The sequence below is a fragment of the Porites lutea genome, chromosome 5 (assembly GCF_958299795.1).
Source record: "Porites lutea chromosome 5, jaPorLute2.1, whole genome shotgun sequence".
NCBI lineage: Eukaryota > Metazoa > Cnidaria > Anthozoa > Scleractinia > Poritidae > Porites > Porites lutea.
In genome coordinates, this window is record NC_133205.1 from 5,264,287 (window position 1) to 5,277,750 (window position 13,464).

Below are 13,464 nucleotides of genomic sequence, written 5' to 3' on the forward strand. Positions count from 1 at the left end.
TCTTGTTAAGCTGTAAGAAATAAATCAAGTAACGAAGTCATGCTTCATGAAGGGAAACCCATCTTTAATTTTTGCTTATGTGAGAAGACCTCAAGTTTTTACCCAAAGATTCGGCAACAGAGACATATAGAAGCTAAGGGCATTTACAATAGCTAAAATAAGTTGTGTAAAACTAGTCTAACCTGCATCTTATAAAAGTTGTTCAAACCGAACATTCCGTATTTGACGTCAACTTTGGACATCAGGATGTCATACGGCACACCAGTATCGGGGTCCACATACACCTCCCTAGAAGACAAGAAAAAAAAGGAGTCTTTCTTTCAGTGATAACGTATCATATATAGTGCTGCACAAACGTAATTCAAACGATTGGTCGCCACTAAGTTTTAAGTGGTGGTAAATATGTAATCGACCGTTCAAGAATAGGCAGTTGGGTAGCCTGTGTAGGGCTAACGGTTTTGTTTGGCGAGCACGCAAATGAGCGATAAAACCGCGGCGAGTTTGCGCGGGGAATAACGAGAAACTGGTTTTATTTTTCTCTCGGCTCGCCGTTCACTTAGAAAATTTGAGATAACACCTAGCAGTAAGGACGAAACACTGTGCAGATTTTCTTTCGTTTAAGATGGGAATTTTAAAACACAGTTTCTTAATTACCAGTTAATTAATTAATTTTTTCTTTATGACTTACGAAAACCTACCCTCCTCCCTCCATTCTGAAGGCTGAATCAACTTTGACTTTGATGATGTCATCGTTATCGGATTTATCTTTTTCCCGGGCCTCTTGGAGTATTTTCTCCGCGTCAGTTGTGGGATCTGGGACCGGACCTTCCCACAATTCATCACCAGAAGTAGTAAAGTTAAATCCTGAGTCACTTTCCATTGGTTCTTCTGTGTCCTGTTATAAAAGGGAGAACCGACTTTCTGCAAGTGCGGATGAATTTAGCTTAACTTATTCATCTAGGACAAAATTTTTAGGTCTCCTACAGGACAGGATACCGCCACTTCCACCGCTGCTCATTTGAGCCATGCGAAATTCTAGCCGATAATTCACAGGAAAGCAGCAACTTCTCCCAAATAACGTTTTAAGACCCGCCTAATTATCAGTCTGGTCGCGGGGATCGACTCCAGCTCTTCAGTGCAGACACTATTCTACTAACTACAGTACAATAACTTAGACAATGCATTATCGTATGGCTGTAACGTTATTAGAAGGGACAAATAAAGAAAAGCACAGATAACTGACAAAACAATTGTAATTTGAGAAGACGATATAAACGTTTCATCAGTAAGAACGGTAGGATGGTCTGCCGTCACCGAGGCAACAGCGACGTAAGCATGGCAACTGAAGAGGAGGAGCTTTGGTTGCCCCTTTTTATTCAAAATACGCAACACAGTGTACTTCAACTTACCCTGTTTGCCTCCGTCTGTCCTAGCAGTTCTATAAGAGCCTCTGCCATGACCCCAGATCCCTGCTGTTTGGCATAGTAAAGCGGGGTGTGTCCTTGCGAGTCTCTTAGAGCCAGTGGGGCTTCAAAACTGGCCAGAAATTTCAGCAAATCGACATTCTCGGCAGAGCCATACTAAAGCGTTGAAAAAGAGCACAAATTACTCCTTTTTCTAGCCGTAATTATTATCTGCACTGTAGAGTAATGTTATGAGCTCTGGGCTTATTCTTAATCATTAGACTTCTATAACAACTTTTCGGGTAAGGACGATAAACCGTAGGCCCAGTCTCACAACCCTTACACATACAACAGGGAGGTTAAGCAACGACGACGGCGACGGCTACGAAAACGTCACTTAGTCGTGCTGCTTCGAAATTTATCGCGCTTATTCCATCTCGTTCAATTCGTCAAAAGTTGCCAAATTTCTTTGGAGTTGAATTCTACAGGATTTTATCAAAGTTCAGGAAAAGAAAATGAAAATTGTTGTTTCGTGTTCCCGTCCTCGACAAAACGTGACATTAGGCACTTTCACGTTGTAGTCGTGCAACGACGGCAAAGAAATGTACAAAAAAGCGTGATGCACGTGCAAGGTTGTTGTTTTGCCAATCGGTTTTTTGCCGTTCTCGTTACCGTTGCGTAAGCTCTCTAATAAATTCTGTGGGACGTTAAAGAACCAACACACTATTCGTTGAGAGTAGCAAACGTAGTCCCCGGTATGGTGGTCTATTTCAAATTGACACTCACAAAGGGAGCATCATCACTTATTCCTTCATTAACTGTAAACTGCACCATAAGCAGCCTGGCAAAAGGTTCCCCAACCATTGTTATAAATTATCCCTTAAAACCCTGAGGGGAGTGGATGAAAAGACATTTACAAGTTGCGGTTTACAACCATCTGCTAAGTGATTATCGTTGTGCCTTTCAATTTAATGCGAAAATTGTTCGGACAGGCGTTAATCGTCCGTCTTAGTGATGCGCCCGCCTAAGAGAGAATCCTAGAAAATGACAGAAGAAGCCTAGCCCAAGCTCAGTGTGAGAGATAAATCATTAATACGAGTTGTCTCATATTGCGTTATCCTCAAAATGGCTGTGGATATCAAGCAAAGCTGCCTGTGTATAGATCAACTTCATTAATACCTATGGTAACTACAAGCACAGTCCTACCTCTCTGTTCTGCACGCAGTGATGTATCACGGACTTTCCTTCATTGTCCTGTAACGTGAGATCAACAAGAGTCGTTTCCTTTGTCTCCCAGATTTTTCTGTCGTCAGTAGCATAAATCAGTACTTTGACCATGTCCATCGCGTTGCTACGGACAATTTCCATGAGGGGAGTGCGTCCGTCATGCTGAAAAGGAGGTATAGTGAATGAGATGGAAAGCAAAAGCAAGCAGCTTAAGCAACTAACCGTTGCATTTACCAAAGCTGTCGTATTTGAAATCCACAAAGAATTGTCGAACGTATTAACTAGAAAAAGCGCCGCGTACTTAACTGTTTGACTTAACAAATAGAAGAAAGAAAATATCCATGGGCCATGCTTAAGGTATCGTGGTTTCCACAATAAAAAAAAATAACAAATAAATAAAAAATAACAACAACAAGCTACTCCGGATTCTAAAATTAGGTTTTTGGCTGGTATTGAGTATATATCTGAGTTTTTAGGAGTGTCCAGCGAAGAGTGAGACGCATATTTTCCCATTCGGTCCTTTATTTTCAATTTGCACTCAATCTTTGAAGTATTTAGTAGCACTATATTATAATCAATCAAAACAAAAAATCAAGAGGTTCCTGTTGTCAAGGACGTTCCAATCAAGCGTCGTTGAAAAATTCCACGGCATTTAAATTTCAACGACTTTAAGGAAAAATACGAAGCAAGTAATTACTAATCTTACCTTTGGGAAGTTGACTGAGGCACCGTGTTTAAGTAGATAGGTCACAACTTTCTCGTTACTTGATAAAGCGGCTTCAATCAAAGGAGTGGTTGTATCTTTACTGTTCTGTTCCTCGCCCACGCTGTAGCACACATCCAAGTTCTTGACGTGGCAATTTGATGGGCTAACAAAGAATCTTTGGAAGCAAATTCAAATTCAGTTTAGTTTATGGGAAATCAAATCGACGAGCTTACAGTTGCCATGCCAAAAGCAGGCTAAATCATATTTCACATAAACGACAGCTTGTTTACTTGAATGTGTACAATATGTTAAATGAAAAGGGGCCTGAGCAGCAGGCTTACTAGGTGGAAAGGGGAGAAAGAGCGAAAAGCCGTCTTCCCCTTTTTCCCACTTTTTTCGTTCAAATCCCCTTTTCTCTAACTAACGCCGGGTATCAAGGTTTTGTTGAAGAAACACCTCCCTTCTGTAGAATTTTGTGGAAAAATTGAAATAATACATTTTGTTGCCGCGCTCCTATGAGAAAAAATTTCGACTTTTCGCTCATAACTGCAAGCTTGACCCCACCAATAGCTCTCTTCGCTTCTTTCAGTGTACTACAATTTATTTCAATTAAGTATAATATTTTGCAATTTTGAATGCTGACTTAGGGTACTTCTGCGAATAACTTACTCCACCAGCGTGATTATTCCGCTCTCGGTGTTGGAGAACACTGCAGCAAACGGCGTGACGCCGCCTTTGTCTGTCACGTCCAGAGAAGATGGAGAATGTTCTACAACAAAAGCACATCATCATCATATTTGAGAAGAGATAAACGACTTGGGGAACTGAAAAAAATTGTTGTTAAAATTCCTACCCCACAAAAACCTGCAGAAAGCCAGGTTGTGATTGCAAGCAGCGTAATGCAGGGGCGTCGCCCCTTGGGAGTCAACAGCCCCGGCGGGAACTCCCCTCTGAACAAGATGATTGGCAATCTGAAACAAAATGCAACCAAACACTCTTCAATCATAGTGTGCGAGTAACAAAACTCCACCCTTTCCATGATAAAACGTTCTGACTTACCCGCCTATATTAGCCCCTGCTATCATCCTTGGAGACCCAGGGGCAATCAGTTCATCGCGCCGTAACTTCCGACCGGACTAATTGCCCCTTCCCCCTCCATGTATGCCCCTAGTAACAACACGCCATTCCTTCCTGAATACAAAGGTCTGACAACAGTTGTCCGCCCATATTAGCCCCTGCTATTATCCTTGGAGACAAGGGTGTAATCAGTTCGTCGCGCCGTTTCTTCCGACCCGTCTGACTGCCCCTGGTTCTTCGAGGATCCTCCTGTTATTTGCAAGTCAAACAATATGTAAATTTCCCCTTTTTATGTTGTTGAATAAACTTGGACAGAAGAGCTACCTCGAGCTTAGCAGTAATAAGTTAAAAAAGAGATGGAAAAAATTTTCAGCGTCAGTGGAAGAAAAAAGGCCTTACTTCTCATTGACGCACGTTCCCTAAAAACGCTCCCTATTCCCTATCCGGTTGGGGCCCGAGATAATGAGGCCCCGTTGTAAAGGACAATTTTTCCACTCCACTGGCACTTTGTTTCATTGGGGTTTTACTGTAGCATTACCGTTATTAGGGAGTTTAAGGTACCACGACAGCGACGGCCACGGAAACCTCGCTTAAAAAGAGAACTTGCGTTCTTTCAATCTCTATACCATGACTCCAACTCATTTACTTTGTCACTTACGGATTTCTAAGAACCATATTCAAGTTCAGAAAGAGAAAGAAAATTTAGCTGTCGCTTGTTTACGTCCTCCCTAAAACGTGAAATTAGGCATTTTCTCGTCGTAGTCGTGCAGTGACGGCAAAGAAATGTACAAAAAAGCGTGAGAGTTGTTGTTTTGCCTATTCAGCCTATGGCTTTTTTGACGTTCTCGTTGTCGTCGCCGTCGTGGTATCTTAAAGTCCCTATTAATCTGCATAGTGAAGGGATGACTTTTTCTTAACGTACAACATTCAGTTTTATTACCTCTTCCACCACTTGTGTCCACAAATGCGCAGAATGAATAGCCAACAAGTGAAGTAAGTTGCGACCTTTCTTGTCAACGCCTTGAACCGAAGCATCTTTCCTTTGTTTTCTTAGCAACGCCCATGCAAGATCCAGCTTGTTAGATTCCAGTGTTGCCTGAAGTAACAATTAATAACTCAACTTGAGATACTCACTTGTATGGAAGCCTGAACATCACCTTTAACTTGGTAAAACGACTCTCAAATTTCAACTGGAGAGCAACAGGAGCCAGGGAAGGCCAATAAGCCATTTTTGCTCAATGACCTGGCCTTTGAATAGAGTCGAGGATGGAGATGACCTTGCTTTGTTACAAACCTACTTGATTTGAATCAATTTTAGGTTTCTGGGAAACTGCCCACCTACCCCTCCCCTAAGCTATCATTAACACTTGCTTCTTTCTTAAGGCAAAATGTTGGCTTAGGGGAGGGGTAGATAGGCAGTAATTGATCCTCTGATTTTGTACATTAAATGATCATGTTCACGGGCTTGTTAACAGAAAAATAACATGGTTTGCACATGAAAAGCAAGGAGGTTTGTAACCAAACAAGGTACCCACCAGCCTCCTTCTAATTAAAGGCCAGGACATTGAGCACATAATGTAAAATGACCTGTTTGAGGTCCTTGATAGCCGTTTGCTCGAGAAAAAGATATAACTTACCTGAATCGCCTCTATAAAATCTAACCCAGCAACCTCCAGCATTAAATAAGCTATTCCCTGCCAGTTGTTATCGATCACCACACGAAATGCGGATCTGATGTCAGGTTTGGGTTCCGACAAGTCAACAACATTCTTCCATTGCCACAAACACTTTTTCTTCCTGAAAAATACCGTGTTGAACTAAACTAAGTTTAAACGTATCACAAACTCGCCACTTTTGAAACGAGAAGGCAACTGGAGCCGAAATGCGTCCCGGGATTGTTTCTGGGTTCGTTACTGTTCGTTACGCCTGTCAGCTATTGGCCAGTGTTTTCTCCTGTCTCTATTAACAATCCCAGACATCTTTGCGAAAGTTTCTTGCTCGTTTCTAAAGTGTCGAATGGGCTTACTTAAGGTGGCTCGATACAGTTTTTCAGGGTCAATACCTCCCACGTTTGAGCGTAAACTACGTCGCCATAAACAAAGATTTGGAAAAATTGACACCACAGTTGTATTAGATAAAGATGAAAATTTTTTATGATCAGGGTTGCAATGACATCGGAGTTGTCATAGCAACGAAATGACGCCATCACCTATTTTGCTTGCAGCATGATTTCTCGGCACTGGGAACTGTTCTTCCAAAATCGTTTACTGGAACTTTTTCCTACAACAGCCGCCTCGAGTGTTCGTGAAATTTAAGCGAAATCTGTAAGAGCGTTATCGAGATATTTTGGGAACAAGTTTTTATGGTTAGAAATACGGTAAAAAATGGACAATCTTGATGTTCGACTGTTTTCTGTACTAAACGAAGCGCTTTTGACATGCAATTTCACCTCATAGTAGTTTCAATCTTTTTAAAACGTGTGTGAAAGATCATTGAGATACCTTCAGCCGATTGCTAGAAAGAAGGATTTGATTAGTATGTATCAAGGCGCTCTTGTTAGCGGTAATGTAAACATTTCGTTCTACTTTAACAAATTAGCGAATAATTTTTAAACCGCTCGATCATTTTTTTTTTAAATTTAAGAGTCTTGAGATAAACCGTCCTTTTATATGACCTCTTAGTTTCAAGGTTATTGATATATTGTAAGGTAGTAAAATAAGGGCTTCAATTCGCTAATATTTCGTCAGAAATTTTGTGTTTACAAGTGAGAGCCTCTTATTATTTAGCGGTATTGTCTCAAAGTTTCATTTGCACGTGAACAGCAGTAACTAACAATGCATTTGACATATGCAAAAATACTAGGTATTGTTGTGCACGAAAATATGAAACTTGGAGACACCTTAACTCTACAACGAAAATGTGGTAGCTAACTCAAAACATGACAATAAGTAATAACTCAACTTTAGCATTTGAAGTACACATAAAGTGAAACTTAAAGCACGTTTTCCTACAGATTCTTAATAACCACAAAATGGATGACTTGGCAGCGCGTGAAAATGAAGCGAAAAAATAAATAAATAAACGGCAAGGCAACTACATGCGTGGGACTAGAAAGAATCGTTGAACATTTTACGCTCGATTCTCTTTTCTTCACCGAGCTCCATGATTTCTTGGTCTCAAGAAAGAAAGTCTTAAGTTGATACAGAAAAATCATCAAGAAGTTCCACTTACTCGATTTCATAATTCTTCCAGTCATCTGGTGTTAACGGCTTTATAACCTGACAGGATGCCGGTGCATTACTCTGCATGAACATCATGGCACAACTGAAAAGCAAAAATGAACTTACTAATAACGAATTAAAAACAGCCACAACTATAAATGCGAGAATCAGCACTCGGTAGAAGGCTTTTTTGTGGAATTTGTAAGTGTTATCTCTTAAAGCCACGCTGCAGGTAGCAGTAACGTTGAGAATACACTAGTATGGGTCATGTTCTGGTCAAAATGGATTGCAAAACCACAGTTAATGACATTGAAGTCTGCTGGACAGTGTCACAGTAACTGACATGCGCGTTTTGAACCAGTACTGACAGGACCACTGACAGTACAATACTCGTCAGTTTACTTAGCCTTGGCGCGAAAAACAAAGAGCGCCCGGGCATCATGGGATACATCCATAAGGCTATGCATCCTTCCCACGACACAACGCGCGCAACAGAAGAGAAGGGAGGGAAGCCTAGGGGAGAGACAGTTGGCCGTTTCTTTTTCTGTTCTGTTAGTCCGGTTTGAATATTTGCTGTATGTGCGCCAGGGCAGATGTTGCCATCTGTCCTTTGCCCATATTGTGAATACCAAACTAGGCAACTACGTGGCAAGTAACAACACGAAAAATACCTCTAAAGTATTAACTCTTCCCCGTAAGGGGCAGCGATATGATACTGATACAAAGTATATTTTAAATCAAGCATACCAAGTCTAAAATCCCAACTGGTAGGACGCCAACCAGTTGGCTCTTTTCAAGCGTGTTAAAGGAGTTGAATTCAGGACTTCCACAAAAACAACTCAAGCTAGCGGTAAGAGCAGGACTTGAACCTGGAACACCTTCGGATTGCGAATCTATCGATCTGGCCCTCGGCCACACTGCTACCTTGACACCCCACCAAGGCAAACAGAATCACATTAAACTGAAGCGAACTGTAAAAATATTTTCACCTACCCATTGTGACCCTCACGAACGGCTAGTGACAGTGGAGTATTACCATCATTGTCTTTGATATCGAGAGATGCACCTTTCTGTAAACAAACAAAAGACCATTTGGCGGTTTAAATTTAAGAAGTTGGACTGACTGACTGAACGTTATGTTGTAGTTAGTTTCGTAGATCCAAGGGCTCTCAGATTCAACTCGTTACTGCTGTTAATAGAGTCGATACTATCCAACAGGAATAGCTTAATATTTGGTGGTTTTCAACTTAGTTCAAAATTACGTGCAAAGGAAAAAAAAAGAAAGAAACGCAAGTCGGTGAAATTTTGAACATCACAACCTCAATTCTGCAAACACTAAGGGTTCTTTTTTACCAACCTGGATAAGATTCAACGAACAAATTGTGGATCCTCTCAAGGCTGCCCTGTGTAGAGGTGTCTGTCCAAAGTTATCTTGATGATTTACTTGCGCCTTGACATCCTTTCCTTGTTCAGCCATTGCTTCACACAACAGGCCTACAACAGATATGGGGTCAGACATGCTGTAATCTGTATGTCTGTTGAAAAGCAATGGGTATATGGTTAAAAAAAATGCACTTCATTTGAGTGTCAATGTATTTAGCACGAAAGTACTAACTGGGGACACTTTTTTTACGTCTCCTATTGGAGACGGGGCCGCCATTTTACGAGGTCATCCGAGCCAAGCGAAGGTATAGCCCTTTGCAGGGCAAAGGAAGTACCTTCATTTCTCAGTTATTTTAAGACCCCGAGTATTGGTCCGGCCCCGACAATTGACCCCCCAAGACCTCTCGCTCTGCAGTCAAGCGGTCTACCGACTGAGCTAATCGTGCCGCAAATCCTTCACTTAAGTGGTAACAGGAATGGTCAAGCGATTTAGCGGTTCCGCATTGAATTCCGGAAGTTTACTGTCAAAACTGCTGGAATGCCATGTTACGAATGTAGTGACTTATGATTGTACAATCGAACCCTTCCGTAAGGGACCTCCCAAAATGAACAGATTTAGAGGTCGCTTACGGGAGGTGATCGGTTACGAGAATCGAACCGAAGAGGGTCTATTCCGAGAAGAGGTCCCGACAAATTAAAATTTTGGCAGAGAATTTATTGAATGCAATTTCTAAGCTACGATATGTGTAGTTCCATGTTGTCACGGAAAGTTCTTGTTATACTCTGAGTGGCGTTGTACGTACAGCGAACAAAGAGATCAATCCATACGTCGAGTGGTCGCTTACAAGAGGTTAAAAATAATGGAAAATTATACGGCCGTCAGGGCCAAAAAGTGGTTGAAGACACGGACGAGAGATGGTCGTTTACGAGAGACTCTAATTGACCACTACAGAAAATAGCATAACATACCATAATGCTCTTTGTTTGTCACCCCAAAATTTTGCGGAAGCATAGCTTTCAGTTTCTCTTGGGGCCATTTTAACACCCAAGATAACTGAAGACAATGCTTATGCAAAATGTTGGGGTGACAAATAAAGAGCATTATGGTATGTTATGGTATTTTTTGTAGTGGTCAATCGTAAGGCCTTGCCTTGGGAAATTTAAGTGTTTTCGATCAATGGTCACTGAAAGGAGGTGGTCGTTTACGAGAGGTGGTATATTGTTTAGTAGGAAAACCGAGATTTACTTGCTACAAGAGACTGACGCGACCACTGCACAAAGGTATTTTCAACAATGCCACGCCCAGCAACAAGAACACAACGTTTGGGTGAAGAAGCCAACTTCGAAACGCATTAAATTTTAACCTGGTCTCACTTCATCAAGCTTACCTGCCGTTCATTTTCACAAAGGCGTAATGGAGAGGAATCCTTCTATGTAAATCTAAGGTGGTCGTGTCTGCTCCATACTTGATCAATAAGTTTTCTACATCAGTTATTGTCTCGAAGCCACCCGTGGTGCAGTTCACAGAGTAGTGAAGAGGCGTACGCTGCTTGCCATCGGCACTGTTCACATCGGCACCAGCTTCAAGCAAAGCTGTGCAGAGCTTCAAGGGAGTGGAGTTGCTATCTGTGTTAGAGAACAAAATAGGTTACGTCACGTTGCCATGGCCGCAAAATTTCAGAATCTCAACAAACCATGGTCCTGCAAATATACAGTAGCTGAAAAAAAAAAGTGACAGGTATGACTTTCCTGTCCATGAATGCACACAAGAACAACGCAAATGGTCGTTTCTCTCAAGAAAAATGGTTGAGATCCAGACATTTTGTTACCATGGTAACGTGTCGTCACACCTCTCCTCTCTATTAAGTGACAACAAAAGCAGCCATGGAACTTGTAGGTTATGGTCGTGTGGCCCACCTTCGCTATCACCTCACTCTACATACTAAGGGTTGGATCAGTAAGAGGGGAATTACGAATGGACTGTGGATAGAGACGGACCCTATTTTGCTGACTTTGGCTATCTTTGAGCAAATAATTAAGTAAAAATGTTAAGTGTACAAGCGTGTTGTCCAGCTTTCCCTGGCTGTTTATACATTAGACGCATTTTATAACTCCGACGAACAAGGACAGAGTTTTTGCGGGCGTCTTATAGTTATTCGCGTATAATTAAGAAGGACGTACCCATAACGAGTCTAGTTGGACTATCGTCTATACATCGTCTATCGCGGCAACATGAGCTCAGCATGCGCGCGGTCAACAACTGTTTAACATTTTTATTCAATTTGCCAAGTGTCGCTGAGAAGGACTGAGCAACAGGATTTGATATCGTTCAACAGCACTCCCCTAACGCCTTCTTTCACCGGATTCCTGTCGCTCTTAATTTCGGCAAAGCTGACTTGTTTGAGTTCTCTCTCTAACGCATCCGTTTACTATTAACTGAACAATTACGAACGATGCTATTCAACTGTTATCCTCGTTTGCTTTTTCGTTCAAGGTGATGAGCAAAGGGGATTTACCGTTAGGGTTGGAGACGGCCCAAGACAAAGCAGTGCGACCAGAATTATCTGCGATGTTAGGATCTGCTTTAGCTTCCAGCAAGTCCTTCAAGGTGGCGAGGCGAACACTCACTGGTCTGCAGAACGAACAAATTTGATACATAAAAGAGTCACACTACAAGCAATTGCAGGATCAAGGAGGGGAAAGGGCGACATCTGGAGATCTGACATATGCGTTAAATTCTTTATTAAAAGACCAAGCCTCCTAAATAGACCAGTTCGGCTAACTCAATGTTGTACCCAATTCAAACCCTTTGGGAATAAAACGTTTTGTTTCAGGAATTTCCATATCATTTAAATGTGAATGCCACATTATAATGCAAATACAATACACAAAGAATCTTAACCCCGGGAGATTTGAATTGGGTACAACATTGAAATAGCCGAATAGGTCTATTGTACATTAAGCCATTTCCGAGTTCCCCCGAGCCTCTCTATCAAAACGAGGTTAAGTGCTAAGTCTTTGATATGGAAATTATTTTTCATTCTCGCGCCAATGAAACTCATTTTCACAAGAAAGGTTGCGCACTTGGCCTCATTTTGAAAGCGAGGGTTCTTGTAACTCGGAAGTGGCCTATTCAACTTCTAGTAAAGATACCCTCAAACAGCAACGAACAAGGCAAATAGATGGAAAAGTGAGCTCCACCATACTTGATTCTTCTGATAAGCGCAATAAAGTTTATCAAACCTGGAAGCCAAAATAAGTGGTGTCGCCTTTCCATCTTGTTTTATATTCAAGGATCGAACATTCACATCTGTACTGCTATCAATCTAAAACACAAATGACAATTTAATTAACCTTATTCCTGACCTTGTCTCTAGTCCTTTCCAAGTCATAACCTTAGTCCTTATTGACCCTTGTTGTCACGTGACCAAATACACACACCTCACGTGACAGCTATGGGCTTAGAAATTAATGATGAAGATTGTGAGATACGATCGAAAGCCTATGCTTGAGATTAGAGCAATTACACAAGTTCCTTACACTACTTTCCTGCAACCGGACGGGATTAGGATAAGAGGCAACTAAATAAAATCTGACTGCGATGTCAAGGCTACTTCGTAAAGCAAGAAAAATGGCGAGTCACAATGCCACAAAATCTAAAAGTTCTATAAGGCTATTCAAAAGCCTTTAGGAAAAATGCAAAGGCTTTTCAAGCAAATCTTTAAGGAACACTATCCCGTTACTGCCAATGCTCCAAACTTTGATTTCCTGACAAGATGTCGCAAATTCAAACGATGCGAGAACAGAGATAGCGACATGAAAATCCTTTTACATCCTGCTCAATTTAGTTCCATTTCAGCGTAAGCCTTGACATAATTATAGGTCGATCATATTTAGTTCTCGCTTTAGTTCTCGCTATTCAATGCCAGTAACTCGAAGCAAATGGAAGCACTATGGCGCCGGTCGCAGTATTGATAGATACGACGAGGTAAGAAAATAGCTTTAACAAAATACTAAGTTTAACAAAAACCTTACTAGGAGTTTTGCAGCCCCAGTGTTGCCCCATTTCACTGCTAAGTGTAAAGGCGTGCGGCCGTGACAATCAAAGGAGTTGACAATGGACTTGATAGCTTTCACATACTCAAGCATCAGCTCCAAAAATGGAGAAAAATTCCAGCTCTCATACACAAGAAAGTGAAGACAGGTGAACAGTCCTAAAAGATTATACAAGTACGACAAAAGTTACACCACCTTTTTTTTAGTTAAACGCTTTTCAAAGTTGACGGTATCTTAATATGAAAAGAGTGGTAAGTGGTCTCGTAAGGACTGCTCACGAGAAAAGAGATAATGGCTCACAATCAATGCAGTTTGTTGCCTAAGAGAACCTTCACCGTCCCAAGAGGGTGACTTCAGTTAGAGTGCCCTGTTCATCAAACTCATGAATGCA

At 41.4% G+C, this 13,464-nt stretch overlaps 1 protein-coding gene across 7 annotated transcripts in view; it reads right to left on the reverse strand.

The window, feature by feature from the left end:
* LOC140939175 (poly [ADP-ribose] polymerase tankyrase-like) overlaps window positions 1-13,464 on the reverse strand; it is a 40,306-nt gene that overhangs the window by 7,324 nt on the left and 19,518 nt on the right. For 6 of the 7 annotated variants that reach the window (XM_073388740.1, XM_073388737.1, XM_073388739.1 and 3 more), the window contains 16 exons: window positions 13,053-13,231; window positions 12,261-12,343; window positions 11,534-11,649; window positions 10,406-10,643; window positions 8,992-9,169; window positions 8,628-8,704; window positions 7,645-7,737; window positions 6,051-6,210; window positions 5,354-5,509; window positions 4,190-4,307; window positions 4,006-4,105; window positions 3,337-3,511; window positions 2,610-2,792; window positions 1,410-1,580; window positions 699-895; window positions 183-288 (listed from right to left, as the gene is read on the reverse strand). In XM_073388740.1, the coding sequence (XP_073244841.1) occupies window positions 183-288; window positions 699-895; window positions 1,410-1,580; window positions 2,610-2,792; window positions 3,337-3,511; window positions 4,006-4,105; window positions 4,190-4,307; window positions 5,354-5,509; window positions 6,051-6,210; window positions 7,645-7,737; window positions 8,628-8,704; window positions 8,992-9,169; window positions 10,406-10,643; window positions 11,534-11,649; window positions 12,261-12,343; window positions 13,053-13,231 (2,330 nt within the window). Of the gene's footprint in view, window positions 1-182; window positions 289-688; window positions 896-1,409; window positions 1,581-2,609; window positions 2,793-3,336; window positions 3,512-4,005; window positions 4,106-4,189; window positions 4,308-5,353; window positions 5,510-6,050; window positions 6,211-7,644; window positions 7,738-8,627; window positions 8,705-8,991; window positions 9,170-10,405; window positions 10,644-11,533; window positions 11,650-12,260; window positions 12,344-13,052; window positions 13,232-13,464 lie in introns of those variants that run through there. The other variant, XM_073388742.1, reaches the window with a different exon arrangement.